The sequence below is a fragment of the Cebus imitator genome, unplaced genomic scaffold (genome assembly GCF_001604975.1).
Source record: "Cebus imitator isolate Cc_AM_T3 unplaced genomic scaffold, Cebus_imitator-1.0 Scaffold424, whole genome shotgun sequence".
Classification (NCBI taxonomy): domain Eukaryota; kingdom Metazoa; phylum Chordata; class Mammalia; order Primates; family Cebidae; genus Cebus; species Cebus imitator.
Genome location: NW_016107739.1, coordinates 819,688 through 835,433, shown reverse-complemented (window position 1 = coordinate 835,433; position 15,746 = coordinate 819,688). Strand labels below are relative to the sequence as shown.

Sequence of the window (15,746 nt, the reverse complement as noted above, 5' to 3'; positions counted from 1 at the left end):
GACTTCTTCTTCACTCCCCCCTGGACTCTGGAGTCTCACCTTTTATACCCACAGTTTTCAAAGTGTGCACCAGGGATCCCTGAGGGTCCCTAAAACCTTTCAGGAAGTCTGTGGAGTCAAAACTATTTATAATAATGTTACAACATCATTTTCCCTTTGCATTCTGACTTTCTCATGAACTCACGGTGGAGTTTTCCAGGTTGAATGCAGAAACAGGTCCTTCAATAAAGCCAAATGTTGAAATATAAATATGCCAAAATATAAAACAATGCCATTCCATTCATTTTTGTTTCTTTTGGAAAAGTCATTATTCATAAAAGTATATTATTTATGTTAAAGTAAATTTTTTTTCCATTTAAATAAGTGACAACAATTATAACATTATTTTTTCAGTATTACTAACATGGCAAATTTTGACAGATATAATCCACATAAATAAAAACCTTTTGGGGTCTTCAGTAACATTGAAGAGTAAAACACTTTGCTGAAATGAGAGAGTTTGAGCACTGCTGTTTTAGGGCATGCTGTGAAGAAGGCGGGAAGGCAAGGGAGGACAAGGTATATAAGTGTTCTTGGGCAGCCATTTCAGACAGCAATTTCTGCCCATGACTGGGCTCCATTTTGAGTTAATTTTTGTATATGGTGTGAGGAAAGGGTCTAACTTCATGCTTTTTCACGCGAACAGTTAGTGCCCCAGCACTGTTTGCTTAACAGACAATTTAGTCTCTCAGTGCCTTGGTAGCCTTAACTCTAATGTGAACTTTACATGGCTACTTTGAAAGATATTGTGACATTTAATGAGAGAGAGCGAGAAAATCACGATGTGGGGTCCCTGGCATGTAGCAGATGGTCAATGCTTATAACTGAATAAATGGACCATGGATCTGAAAGTGTTTTGAGGCACCAGCCATCACGATTGCTACATGACCAGAGCTGTTCCATCCCTAAAGGTCTTTAGAACCCACGGCCACATTTTCTTGTCACCAAGGCCCAGGCTATCCTCAAGACACTGATTTGCAACCCCTTTCCAGGAGCCCCTGTTTCTGAGTGATCCTGAGGATGTCTTTGTCTTCTCCTCTTCCCTTTTTTTGTCCTTTACTTTCTACCTTAATTTTTTCATTAAATGTTCTTGGTCTTAATTACTTAAATTTAAATGGCTGCCCAAGAACACTTATATACCTTGTTAACCTACTCAGATCCTTTTTGTCAAGGGGGTGGGAAGGCATGACTGAATGAATGAGTCAATCAGTGAAAACACCCCTAATTTAAAGACTGAAAAGTGAAACCCCTGCAAGCTAAAGTGACTCACAGGGGTCATCCCACTGCAGGTGTGAGAGGTGAGGCCGTGTGAAGCTAGCTCCAGGGCTCTCCACAGTCCTCATTTCCTCCTCCCACCCTGGAAGCATCCTTTTAAATCATGTCTCCCTCCTCCACAGTGTTTGCAACACCTCCTGATTTAGTTTTCTCTCTGAATTTCATTAGTGTCCCATTTACCTCCTCCTCCTGATCTTCCAGCCGTTAAGCAGGAGGAGGCTGAGTTAGCAACAAGGTCTCTGCCTCCTGACCAAGGGAGAGGGGAACTCACAGAGGAGGAGAAAAGGGACCCCTGGGCTGCAATGCCAGATGCTGTTCTGGTCCACTGGGCTCAAGACAATAGACAGTAATTGGGTCCTATCTGTGTGTCATGCACTGGGCACTCAATGATGAGGAGCTATTCTTGCCAGGAAATCCCCAGGCTCATGGAGATGGATGGATAACGTCTGTGTCATGTGGTGAAGGGACTTTATCCTCCTGGGCAGGCAGAGTGGCTGCATGAAAAGTGAGCTAGTGGTGGGAGGAGAAAGGCAGTGGGGACATTCTAGAAGGAAAGAACTGTATGTGGAGGCTGGATGGCTTGAACAGTAAGTAGCATGTAAACAAGTAACAATATGGACCCTATTCAATGATTTGTTCTTACGCTCCCCTCATTGAATCTTTACGAGGTGCCTGCCATGTGCCAGGCATCTTTCCAGGGAGAAGAACAGTGCAGGGGCCAACAGAGTAGGTCCCTGCCCTTGTGGAGCTTACGTTCTAATAGAAGAAGACAGAAAATAGGCAGTTAAACTTGTCTAGTAATATATGCACCAGGTAGAGACAGATGCCATGGAGAAAGGTTTAAGCAGAAGACGGGCCCAGAAAGAAATGGCCTGGGAGGACTGTTCCTTTGCACACAGTGGTCAGGGTAGGTCCTCACCTTCATTCAGCTCAACCTTGCCCACACCTCTAGGGCCCTGTGGCTCCTTGAGCAGCAAACATGCTGGTGCTCAGGGTCCTTCAAGTGGCCTTAGGGACAGGTGAGCAGGCTGCTGCAGTGGTTGAGCTCTGAGATGGTGCTTGGACCAGTATGGGGACAGGGGAGGAGGTCACAAATGCTGACGATGGGGCAGAAGTAATTGGGTCAGTGTACACACAGCACAGAACACAAGGGGAGGGATGGTGGAAGATGAGGGTGGAGAGACAAGGGAACATCCCAGATGGAAGAATCTGCCTGTGTCGGGGTGCACATTTGATTCTATCCTGCCAGACTCAGATTCTGCAGCCTGGTATTTTTGCAAAATCTTTCCTCCTCCAGTTTAGATGAGTTCAATGGGACCAACTATGTGGAAGGCCCGCAACACCCAGCCCAAGAGACTCTGCTGCTGGGGATGAGCAGCAGAGTCTCTTGGGCTGGGTGTTGGGGAACCAGGGAGAGAAAGTCCCCGGAGAGAGAGGGATTGGAGAAGAGGGAGAGGAGACCACACTTCTGAGGTTTAGATGGGGTGGAGTTCTAGATTCAACGACTTTAAAATTTTAACTTTCATGTCATTATTACATGTGAGTATGATGAGGTCGAAGAGTTCACTTTCAGCTTTTATCTTACTATGTTGAGTGAGCATTGGTTTTCTTATCTTAAAAAATGGGGTCATCAGAATACCTTATGGGGTTATGGGAGTCAAATGAGATGCATCGATCAAATACTTGGCACAGTGCCTTGGTAAATGTGGCCCCATTTTACCTGTCCCTCTAAAGAAAGCAAAAAAAAAAAAATTTTTTTTTTTTTTTTTTAAGACAGAGTCTCTTCTGGGTTCAAGTGATTTTTCTGCCTCAGCCTCCCGAGTAGCCAGGACTATAGACATCTGCCACCATGCTCAGCTAACGGCTTTTTACTTTTAGTAGAGATGGGGTTTTACCATGTTGGCCAGGCTGGTTTCAAACTCCTGACCTCAAGTGATCTGCCCACCTTGGCCTCCCAAAATACTAAGATTACAGGTGTGAGCCACCATGCCCAGCCAAAGGGTAAGAGGTCTTATTGGAGCTCCTCAGAGAACCTGACTCCATTGCGGAGCAGTGATCTCAGTTTGTAGTTACACACCTGTCAGGGTGAAGGAAGAGACTACCTTTGTTTTTGTTCTTTGTGCTATCCCCAGAGCCTAACATAGTGCTGGGCTCATGGTAAATCTTCCACATGTCTTTGTCAAATAACTAAATAAATGATTAATTAGAAGTTACATAAGGTCCAGACTCAAGCACTTTTTATTTGGAAGACCTTTGACAAGACAATTTCTCTAAGCCTCAATTCCTTACCTGAAAAATGGAAATCATATCTACTGTGGCAGAAGGAGTTACTGCTTCTAAAACACCCATGTCTTCCTCACCTTCTAGAACCCAGGAAATCAGGCAGGACAACAGGGCTAGTTCTGACCAATGAGTTGTGTGTCACTTCAGGACCAAGGCATCTAAGAGTCAATGCTCAACCGCCCAATGATTTCCTTGTCTGATACAGATACCCAAGCGGCCAATCATCCAGGTGGTACCCCTAAAATATGGCAGAGCTTTCATCAGCCTGGTCCCTAAGCCACTAGGTAGAGCAAAGCTTTCCACCAACCTTGAATGGATATGGAGCATGAGCAAGAAATAAACTTCTGCTATGTTAAGCCACTAGGATACTGGAGTTAATTTATTACTGCAGCATAACTAAACCTAACAAGACACATATTTCTATCCTGAAAGATTGCTGGAAGGATAAGAAAAAGTGCTTGGTACCCAGTAGGTTCACAGTACGTTTTCAATAAAGGGCACACTCCCTCTTCCCTGGATCCTTTCTCTGCATCTTCAGCCTCCCTCAATGTGACCAACTTTCACTCCTCTCTGTACCATGTTCCTTCTCTAGCTTGTAACATCATTCCATGTTTCCCACAGAATCCAGAAGTTTCTTGCTGTTTTTTCATTGCTTTTCTGCACAACAATATGAGGAAAAGCTTCTAGAGAGCCATCTTAGCCATTGGACCTGGCCTCCAGACTACCTGCCTTCTGGTCAGGCTTTCAATCACCTCTGCAAATCCCATTCACCACTCTGCCTCTGATCTCACTCCATCTCAGCTCAAGATGTAGCCACCAGACACTGGGCCCTGCACGCCGGTCTTCTGTACCCCAGAATGACCTTGATTGGCATTGCTGCCTCTGTGGTCCTAGACTCACATGGGACCTCCTTGCTGCCAGCACCCCATCACATACCTGCTGGACACCTGATCCTTGCTCACCTTGCCCTCCCACCATACTGGCTGCCAGCTTGGTTTCCAGCAGCTATTGCCACCTGCCAGTCCTACTGCATCTGCTTCCTGAAAAGGAAGCAGGGAACTCCTTTACTCTGGCCAGGCCTCCTTTACTTTCTATGTTGCCAAGCTGTAAAAGCCTCCAATCAAAAAACATGCAAATGTTCACAGTCTGAGAATGCATTTCTCATCAAGCCCACAAATTTGTAGCTAATGACAGAAAATCAGAGAAGACATGGGACTGACCTGGCTCCATGTCAGCACGTTCTGAAGAGTCAGCAATGTCTGTCGGCCCTGCAGCCCTTTCCCCAAGGCCATTGGATCCTGGAGGACGGTGCAGGATCTTTTCTGTTGAAGCAGAGAACACAGATCCAAGTGAGTGAGGTGGCAAGATGCCCCAATCCCTTCTCCCAAACCCCCCACCCCCACCAACCCAGCGGTCACTGCAAACACACATCATGGGAAAATAGGGCTTGTTCCTAGTCCCACAGCAATGAAGAGAAGCAAGTAGAGTCCTAGCACCTTGCAAATCCCATACAAATGCTTCTTCTATGCAGTCTTCCTGAGAGGCTCGAATGTATTCTCCCATCTTCACCTTGTGCTATGGGAGTAATGGTCTTGTCTTAAAATCATGAAGATATGCCCTTTTTACAACCCAAGCACCCAGCACAGGGCTTGAAGCCAGTGGGAACTGAGTGTTATTTGCACAAAGACTTGACTGCATGCTGTGACGGGGGTAGACAGGGAATGGAGCATGGGGCCAAAACCTAGTGTTGGTGCTCAGCGGCCCCCGTTAACAGCTCTATCACAGATTCAGCAGACAAAAAAGTCACTGACCTTCTCTGAATCTTACTGTCTTGCTGCTATGGTTTGAGTGTATTCTGCAAAAGTGTTGGAACCTAAATTCCTCAATGTGGTAGTGTTGGGAGGTAGGAACCAATGGAGGTGCCTGGGTTGTGACAGCTCTGCTTCATAAATGGATTAATGAATTATTATAGGAGTGAGTTAGTTATCTCAATCATGGGTTGTTATAAAGGAAGGCTGGCCCCCCATGCTTGTTTCTTTCACATGTGCTCAGTTGCCCTTCCGCTTTCTGCCCTGAGAGCAGCAACAGGAGGCCTACACCAGAAGCTGGTACCATACTGTTGGACTTCTCAGCCTTCAGAACTGAGCCAAATAAATTTATTTTCTTTTGCCCAGTCTGCAGCATTCTGTTACAGCAGCAGAAAGTGGACTAAGGCACCTGCTCTGTGGAATGGGTCAATCTTCCCATAGTATACCACATGGGAGTGTTGGAGTCACCTGGGCAGAGGAGTTACACCTTCCATAGAAGAGTTCTGGTTCTGCCCCAGCTGCTGATTGCAGCCTCTGAAAAAATGATTTCCCCTCTCTCAGCCTCAGTTTACTCATCTGAAAGAGAAAAACTCTGAACTGAGAGACATGTGAGGTCCTTCCTGGCCCTAGAATCCTATGCCTATAAATTTGATTTATGGGACTCTAGGACTAAGGAGATACCTATAAAAATTAAAGGTTTTTCCAAATGAGGAAAAGAAATTCTACCCCACTCAAAAGAAGGATAAGGGAAGGTGCTAAAGTTTTAAGTCATTTGCCTCAGGTCATTGCAAGAGGAGGAATAGGAATTTGAACACAGGCCCTCAAAGCTTCAAGGTCTGTGTACTTTTCCTGCCCCATACTACCACACTCATCCATGAAAAATACTACAAAATGCCTTTTTATACAAGAGACCCACTAGGCTAAAGAATAAGGCATGAAGGATACACTTAGGTATAGCAGGTTAACGTCCCCAAAAGCCATTATTTGAGAAGTTCCCTGAATTCATATTTGCAAGATACATCTAGGATGCTTGCTAAGAAAACATGACCATTATAAGGTAAGGAATTGCTGGTAATTCCCATGAAAAACAAAATCCACTTAATTGTAAAATTTGGTTGTCTTCGTCTACATTTAATATGTTTCTTTATGGCAAATTATTCTAAATAAAGAGTAACTCTATTAGGCAAGAGCATTCACCAGACTCTGCCCAAGTACAGAGTTCCCTTTGGTACTCTCTGGAGACTGGCCCCTAAACTACCTTCAGGGTAGAATTTTGTTTTTTGAGATGGTGTTTTTGCTCTTGTTTCCCAGGCTAGAGTACAATGGCACAATCTTGGCTCACTGCAACCTCTGCGTCCCAGGTTCAAGTGATTTTCCAGCCTCAGCCTCTTGAGTAGCTGGGATTACAGGTGCCCACCTCCATGCCTGGCTAATTTTAGTATAGACGGGGTTTCACCATGTCGGCCAGACTGCTCTTGAACTCCTGACCTCAGGTGATCTGCCCACCTCAGTCTCTTAAAGTGCTGGGATTATAGGTGTGAGCCACTGCGCCTGGCCAGGGTAGAAGAAGTAATGGGCACAAGTAGAATTAACAAGACAGTTTGGGAGCAAACCTAGAAAAGTCCTTATAAATCATATTATACTCACCAGGATTAAAATAGGCAGTACACTAAGTAGGATATGACTATCATTTTATGCATTTCAAATAGGCAATAATGGCTATTATACCTTTAATTTTTATTACCCTTTCTTGCTCTTTAGAAGTTTACTACTCCACCACCACCCCCCAGCTCCACCCCAAGTTCCAAAGACAGCAGGAAAGTGGCTTCTTGGCTCTAACAATGGGCAAGGCAAGAGGCACTTTCTCTGGTGTCTGGGCCTCTCCCCAAGTGCCAACCATCTGGTGGCTTTTAGGACACAGAGCTGTTCGCTTTGTCCCCAAGGGTCCTGCTGAGGTCCTAGTCACATTCAGTGACGTCTACGTTGATGCTTGCATGAAACACTCGAAGTCTTTCTCAAGCCCCCTTTTTTTGTCTCTGGGTTATGAAACACCATCATCTCTCCCTTCCCTTCACAGCCAAAGCTTGTGCCTTGGCTTCTCACCTGCGCCTTATCATCCCTCCCCTCTTGAAGAAGCTGGAGAGCTACAGTTTTTACTCCTCCTCTCCCCTCATCTTTGCCAAAGCTTCAGGGAAAACCTCATCTCTTTGTCTTCCATCTTTCAATCTGTTTACTTCCTTTTCAAATCCCATCCCTAAATTCCTTTTTCCTCAAAGTACCTCCAGTGGGCAACACAATGACACTTAATGAAACTAAAATACTCATTTGTTGCCGGAAAGGTTTTAAAAGAAGTATTCATATGCTAGCATTCCATTGAGGGGAAATTGAGTTAGGAAGGGATTACGGTATTCATTCATTCTCATATTCACTCATTCATTCATATACTGAGGATTGTTGCCGGGCAGAATACAATGATGATTCACAAGCAAATTCTGCTTTTGGGAAGCTCACAGGCTGGCAAGAAAAACAAGGCATGGCCACAAAGAACTATAATGTTTGGCAGTTTTGTAAGAGAGATTCAGACAGTGCCTAACGAGTGGACAGAGGATACGGATCGCCATGGCTCTGACAAATGGTGGAAGGAGGCCTTGCAGCAGACTTTGTGTAAGGTAGTGGGCACGGAGACAGCACGGGTGCTCCACATTTGGCAGAGAGGCATGGGAGGTCCAAGCATGACAAAGAACAAGTGTAGATCTCAGCTTTCCACAGTGTGTGAGCCGTGCAGAGGGAAGTGGAGGACATCGCACCCAACAAGAGATGTGGGGCTCAACAGGCTGGGGAATGTGGTCATTGTTCTGTGAGTAATAGGGAGCCTGTGAGTGCTGTTGAGCAGGATGTGACATAATTGGAGATCTGCTCTAGAAGATGAATGTGGCAAGCCTTACACAATATGAACTGGAAGAGGAGTTGCGTGGGGCAGGGAGCTCCTAATTGTGTGCCAGGCATCGGCCAGGCTGTTAGGCGCTTTGATCTTATTTAGCCTTCTAAACAACTGCAGGAGGCAAGCATTCTCCTTTCAGACTTGCAGATGAAGAAAGGAGACTTTGGGGAATCTAAGCTGCCTGCTCCAAAGCCCCTCGTGAGGAAGCAAGGGAGACGAGATCCAAATTCTGTTCTTTTCCTCTCTAGGCAAGTCATAAAGCAAGCTGTCACCCTGTGCGTGACACTGTGTACCTGACACTGCCGTCTTTCTTCTCCCAGTGTAACTCCTGCCTGCCCATGGGTATGTGGGACATGATCATTTCCTGGGCTGCCTTTCAGGAAGGCCCAGGTGGAATTAAATGCAGAGTGCCTCTGCTTCTGTTGAATTCCCCCCAAGTGACTACAGATCAAAGAGATCAGATGATGCCTTGAGATAACACTGCAGAGAATTTCAAAGGCAGCAGGAAACCATCCTCCTCCCTAGCAAGAAGTGTTAGTTTTGTCTTTCCCATCTCAGCTAAGCCATGGTAGAAGGAGCAGTGGACACAGAAACCCAGGAGAAAATCTTCTGGATACCCAGGAATCTGCTGGGGCCCTGCAGAATGTCAGTGGGAAACTCATCATTCCTGTGCTCTGGGCTGATCCCCTGTTTAGGGAAGGCAGTCCAGAGGACTCCTAAAGTACTCAGAACTGTATCATCACACTAGCAGACTGGAGGAGATGATCTCCCATCAAGATGCCTGCTATTAAAACTTTGTTTAAGGAAAAGAAAAAGATCTTCTCATTCTAAACATGGGACATAGTGATAGGTATGTTCTATACTTGACAATCAAGGGTCTGACAAATCATGGAAGAAGGTCTTGCCTTCACTGTGAGAGGAAGCCCGTCACAGTGGCAAGAGGTGGAGTTTTGGAAGCAGAGTGGGGCTGAATCACAACTCCCCTGGTCCACAGCTATGCAGCCTTGGCCAAACCACCCAGTTTGTTTGTTTGTTTGTTTGTTTTACATTTCCTTATTATTAAATGGGAATGAAAATAATGGACTAAAAAGAATAAGTACCTGACCCTTAGTACATACATCATAATGCAGAATTATTTCTTCTAGTCTTAAATGTTCAACATCATGGGTGTTGCTTTCTTAGAGTGGTAGCTCTCCTCCTCACAAATTTGCCAATTGAAAAAATGAATTTTTGGAGAAGAAAATGCTGAAACTACAGCAAGTTATTCATATCTTTGAGCTAGCTCTTATGACCAGTGTCTTATAATTATGCATCTTTGCAACTTTCTCTTCCACCAGACTGGGAGCTCCTTGAAGACAGTGATGGCTGTGTCTTCAATTCTTAGCACACAGTGCTGTCTCTTTCTACCTCAGCTACCTTATTTTGAGATCTGTACAAATGACAGAGTCTGCAGTTCTTCTGATATTTTTATGTTCCCAGACTGGTTTGAAGAGCAACACTGTTAAGAGCACATCCAATCTTCTGAAGACCATCTCATTATCATGTAAATTATTAGCACAAAATACTTCACCTTGTTACTCTGCTAAGAGCTTTGGTTTTGAGTCCAAGCCAATTATATGTGCCAACATTCTCAATAACATCTTAATAATGCCAATCCTCCCAGGCCTCTGGATAGAATCAGACCAGGTGGAGAGATCCGGAGTTCAAAGACATTCTGAAGGGGTCATGGCAGAGGGGAAAGAAACAAAACATCAAAACTGGATTCAAATCCTGGCTGGCTCTGTAGTTGGGACAAGCTAGCTGGGATCAGGATAAGCACTCAGTAAAGGTTAATACCCTTCTCCTGACTCCGGAGAAAAGTAAAGCCATAAAACATGTTGCAAGTAAACAGGGAGAGAAGATCCACCACCTTCCCGAGTCCATTTAGAATATGGATTTTTTTTAAAGCCTTTCTCTCTAAGGACTGGATGAAGCAGGTTATTTCATTTTAATTATGGCAGCTGCAGCTGCTGCTTGTGGATTCAAAGACCAATTTTCACATTAAAAAGAAAAAAAAAACCACATACACACCCACACACAAACTCACCGAGAAACTTTGCTGTATACACAGAACAGCATCTCCTTCAGAGAGCACTCCAGTTAGGTGGAAAAATCTAAAATGCCCTGCTCTAGACAATCAGAGCCAGGTGGAAATCCCTGTGCATGCTCACCCCCAGTTCCCCTCCCACCTTGCCTCCTCTCTGTCCTGAATGTCAAAGAGCAGCTTGTGAGCCACACAGTATAATGGAATGTTTTGCGGTGAGCAGCTGCATATTTTTAACGCACACAAGGGGAAATAAAGGCAGCAGATGGTTTTATGTAATCTTCCTATGAATTTTTAACTGAGAGTCCTCATTCACGAAGACCAGAACAGGTTTTTTTTCTTTTTTTTTTTTTTTTTACAGGTCCTCTGTGGGTCAAGCCAGCCAGCTCTGGACATGCCCTGGTGAGGCTGTGTCTGTTTGCCTCTGCCAGGGCAGGAAAGCCGGGAGAAGCCTGCTTGCCTTCTGGCTTGGTTTCCACTCGATGTTCTCTCTTGCGGTTCTTTCTCTGGGAACACACAAGTGGTTCTCAACGTTCATAATGGAAAACTCATGGCAAACTCATGAATGGCTCATGAATCCTTCATAGGAATAGGTGTGCTGTGAAAATCTGAACCAAGTGTAGTCTTATGTTTGAAATGACTGAGGGTCCGTACTATGGTGGGGACGTCTGTCAGAGAGAGGGTCAAGGCGAACAAGTGGGGCAGATGTACCAGTGTAAGAGAAAAGATACCAGTTTTCACTTCTAAATGTGGGCATGTGGTGTTTGGTTTTCCGTTCCTGTGTTAGTTTGCTGAGGATAATGGCTTCCAGCTCCATCCATGTCCCTGTAAAGGTTAGGATATTGTTTGTTTTTATGGCTGCATAGTATTCCAGGTGCATATGTACCACATTTTCTTTATCCAATCTACCACTGATGGGCATTTGGGCTGGTTCCATGTCTCTACTATTGTGAATAGTGCTGCAATAAACCATACGTGTACATGTATCTTTATAACAGAATGACTTATCTTCCTTTGGGTATATTCCCAGTCATGGGATTGTTGGGTCCAACGGTATTTCTAGCTCTAGATCCTTGAGGAATTGCCGCACTGTCTTCCACGATGGTTGAATCAAGTTACATTCCCACCAACAATGTGAAAGCGTTCCTGTTTCTCCACAGCCTCACCAGTATCTGTTGTTCTTGACTTTCTAATTGCCATTCTGACTGGTGTGAAATTGGAGTTTTGATTTGCATTTATCTAATGATCAGTGATGTTGAGCTTTTTTTATACGTTTGTTGGTGGCATAAATGTCTTCTTTTGAGAAGTACCTGTTCACATCTTTTGCCCACTTTTTGATAGGGTTGTTTTTTTTCTTGTACATTTAAATTGCTTTTAGATTCTCGATATTAGGCCTCCATCAGATGGGTAGATTGGGAGCTGAACAATGAGAGCACATGGTCATAGGGAGGAGAACAACACACACTGGGGCCTCTCAGGGAGTGGGAGAAGGGAGAGCATCAGGATAAGTAGCTAATGCATGTGGGGATTAATACCTAGGTGACTGGTTGATAGCAGTAGCAAAACACCATGCCACACATATACCTGTGTAACAAACCTGCATATCCTGCACATGTATCCCAGAACTTAAATAAAATTAAATATAGAAAAAAAAGATACCAGGCTCTCATCTGAGAAAGATCATGTGTCTGGGGGATATGCAAGAAGTGCCTGTACGGATGGCCTAATGGGGAGCACTGGCAGGGAGAAAACAGTTCCCAAACAGCCACAGGTGCTACAAGGCAGCCTGATGAACTTTTCGTTATCCATGGAGAGGTTTATCCAATTTCTGAAACTTGCTTTTATTTAACCAATGTCCATCTTTAAGCCCTTCAAGCACACTATCAAAAACTTTGGGATTTAAAACTGCAGGACAAACACAAGCTCTAGTTTTCAGCCACCGGCGTTGTCTCAGACCTCTAGGCCTGTGCTCAGCTGTGTCCTTAGACTGCAAAAGCCTTCCCTCCTTCCAATGCCACCAGACCCTCTTTTCTCTATTCTTCAAGAGCCAATTCAGATGCAAACATTTCCATGAAGCCATTGCTGTTGTGCCCAGCGAGCCTAATTATACTTCCTTGCCTAAGAGTCATCAGGCTAGCTGATTCCACCACTAAGCCCCAGGGGTGACTTGACCTCTGCCTAGGTCTAGTGCTCTTTGATTTCTTCCTACATATTATACTGCCAGTGCTGTTTCTAAAATGCAAACCTCACCATCCTGTTCCAGGCTTGAAGCCCTTATTGCTTCCCTATTGTCACTGGGGAGGAAGAAATCCAAACTCTTCCCTAGAGCAAGAAGTTCTCTTCACTGTCCAGCCTGGCCACCTTTCCAGCCCAGTCCCTGGCCACTCTCAACAAAGACCCTACATGCTCCAGCTAAACCACAGTGTTTTTAACACCTCACTGTCTTCCATGGCTCCTTCCTTGACCTGGGATGCCTCTGTAGTGCTTGTCCACTAGTTTCCCTGGGCAGCATCCCATCATATTCTGGTGAAGCATCTCCCCTCTCTTGGAAACCCCTTTTCCCACTGCTCCCACCAAGGGGGTTGTGACAGTAATAGGTACTGTGCATTAATTATTTCTGTTTCTCAACTTTCCAGGCACATGGTGAGAATATCCACCCTGACAGGGTCATGTCACTAACTGTGGTATAAGTTGTGAGGAAAAGTGTACCACTTCCAGGTGTTAGATTTAACTGCCAATGCAAGACCCTCCAGAGCTCTCTTTCAGTACAGTTGGGATCGCTTGTCAGTCTGGGTCCCTGGGGACTACGATGAGCAGAAACCCCTTTCCTCTCAACATTTCCATTGCCCTCAGAGGATGTGGAGTGCAAGATGGGATGAACCCCTTGTTGCTATCAATCCTCTATGATTTGGAGGGTGATTTGTACCCAGTCTGAACTGGCTGATCTGATAGATTCATGGGTCCCATGACAATTGTCATGGTCTTAAATAATCCTGCCTCACTGGCTGTCATTGATTGGTTCAGGGCTGGGTACCTTCACAAAGCTGAGTTAGTCATTGATCCTTGATCCCATTCCTTTCCTTGAGGAGACCAAAACCTGATCGAAGATGAACCAATTCTTCCCTGGGCATTCTGAAATCAATAAGTGAGGAAAGAATGTAGTATCTATGAGTGCAAATTATAAGATGCAAAAATTGAAAGCTGTTGGTGGCCATGTGGATGTTATGGGTTGAAATGTAACCTCTAAGAGGAAAAACATGCTGGAATCCAAACCCCCGGTACTGCAGAATGGGGCCTTATTTGGAGATAAGGTCTTTATAGAGGAAATTAAGTTAAAATGAGGTCACTGGGGCAGGCCCTAATCTGACAAGCGTCCTTATAAAAAAGGGAAAAGTGGGACACAGACAGACATACACAGGGAAGATGCCGTGTGAAGATGGGAGTCATGCTGTCCCAAGCCAAGGAACCAGCAGAAGCCAGGAGAAAGGCCAGGACAGATTCTTCCCTGGCACTTTCAGAGGAGCACGGTCCTGCTGGCATCTTGACCTCAGATTTAAACCTCTAGAACTATGAGACAATACGTTTCTACTGTTTAAGCCACTCAGTTTGTAGCACTTTGTTAACAGCAGCCAAAGGAAATCCATAGAGTGAGGAAAGCAGGTCTGCGGTGAGAGAAGAAAGCTCACCCACCTAAAGGGTCAGAAAAAGTCTAAACAGAGTGTTAACAGAATCTAAACAGTTCCAATCACAATTCTCCTGCATCTCTGCCTTTTCTCTGGCTGGAGGGTTCATCTGCTTCTGATTCTTGAGATGGTAGTAAGTCCTTCTGGTTTTTTTGAGACTGGGGTCTCCCATGACTCCTAGACTGGAGTGCAGTGGCGTGATCTTAGCTCACTGTGGCCTCTGCCTCCTGGGGCTCAAGCAATTCTCCCACCTCAGCCTGTTGAGTAGCTGGTGTGCACCACCATGCTGGTTCCTTTTTGGTTCCTTTCTTTGCAAAGACAAGGTCTCCACTAAAGACCATAGGTGTGCATCACCATGCTGGCTATTTTTTTGTGTTTTTAGTAGAGACGAGGTTTTCACCATGTTGCCCAGGCTGGTCTCAAACTCCTGAGCTCAAGAAATCCATCTGCCTCAGCCTCCCAAAGTGCTAGCATTACAGGCGTGAGTCACCATGCCCAGTCCTTTCTGTTTTAAGTATGATGGTTTGGAGAGATGATGGTTCTGTTACTTCAAGCCAAGAATCCTAATGAACACTGTTATTAATATTTAATAAGGATCATGATCATCACCTTGAAGTTAAGAAAAGGAGTAATATGAATGGATCCATGTACTGGTGAATTGACCAGACTGGTGGCTCCATCAGACCCAATGCAAGCAGGGGGCCTGTTTGCATTTACAAACTGGCCCACTGCTTCTAAATGCTGTTCAAACATGTCCCCAGAAGACAGAGACAGGGTCCCTCCTGTCTGGCTGCAACAGCCTTCTACATTCACACAGTTTGATCCTCCTGGTGTTTTCTTTAATCCAATAATAGCCAGAATAAAATCTGAAAAGGATTTTCTTCTGCACAGTTATGCCTTTCTTCCCAATCCAAACACAACTGCATGCCTGGCCCCTTGAAATGCTCCGAAACAAAACACGAAAGCCCAGCCAAATCCCTCATCGTGTTTTATGTTATTTTCCTGGCTGTACAAACTTAGGGACCCTTGTTTCTTCTGCTCTGTCCTTGGACTTTTCCTTCCCACATTCGCCTCTGTCCTAGCTGCTATACCAGCAGCAAGGGCTCCCAGCTAGCAGAGCGGGAGAGGGGCACTCTGAGGGAAGGCAAGCTGGAACTGATTAACCATCTCAGACTTGAGCTGAAGGTCCCCTGAAGCAATTTACCAGCCTCCTGGAATAACCATTGAACACAGGCCCTCACAGGCAGAATGTGGCTGGATAACAGGGTATGGATTACAAGTTTGGTCTTGCAGAGCAGAAGATCATTGTTCAAGGTATGTTTGAGCCTCTGGGACAGCCACCATGGTATGAATGAACAGAATCATTACACCTTGAAGATCTATAAAAGGCAAGACCCTAGCTCTTCTCTGAAAGACTAGAGACAGTGATGATTCCCTTGAGCAAGATTTGATCACTAGAGGATTGTAGAGTTCACCGCCCCCTCCCCAAAGTAAAAGAGGTTCTTGATTTTTCCTCATTCATTCTCTCCAGGAGACCTTATAAAAACATGATGGCTTTATCAAGCTGCCAGCCATCTGATCAGAGAAATTAGAAAAGAGCAGGGATTTTCCCGACTCAGCTCTGAGCAGAAGTG

At 45.0% G+C, this 15,746-nt stretch overlaps 1 protein-coding gene across 7 annotated transcripts in view; it reads right to left on the bottom strand.

The window, feature by feature from the left end:
• Positions 1-15,746, bottom strand: part of TENM4 (teneurin transmembrane protein 4) — an 827,507-nt gene that overhangs the window by 584,035 nt on the left and 227,726 nt on the right. For all 7 annotated transcript variants that reach the window (XM_017509841.2, XM_017509836.2, XM_017509838.2 and 4 more), the window contains exon 3: positions 4,818-4,919. Coding sequence is in view for 5 of the 7 variants with exons in the window: in XM_017509836.2 (XP_017365325.1) it covers positions 4,818-4,827 (10 nt within the window). In the remaining 2 variants the exon portion in view is untranslated. The remainder of the gene's footprint in view (positions 1-4,817; positions 4,920-15,746) is intronic.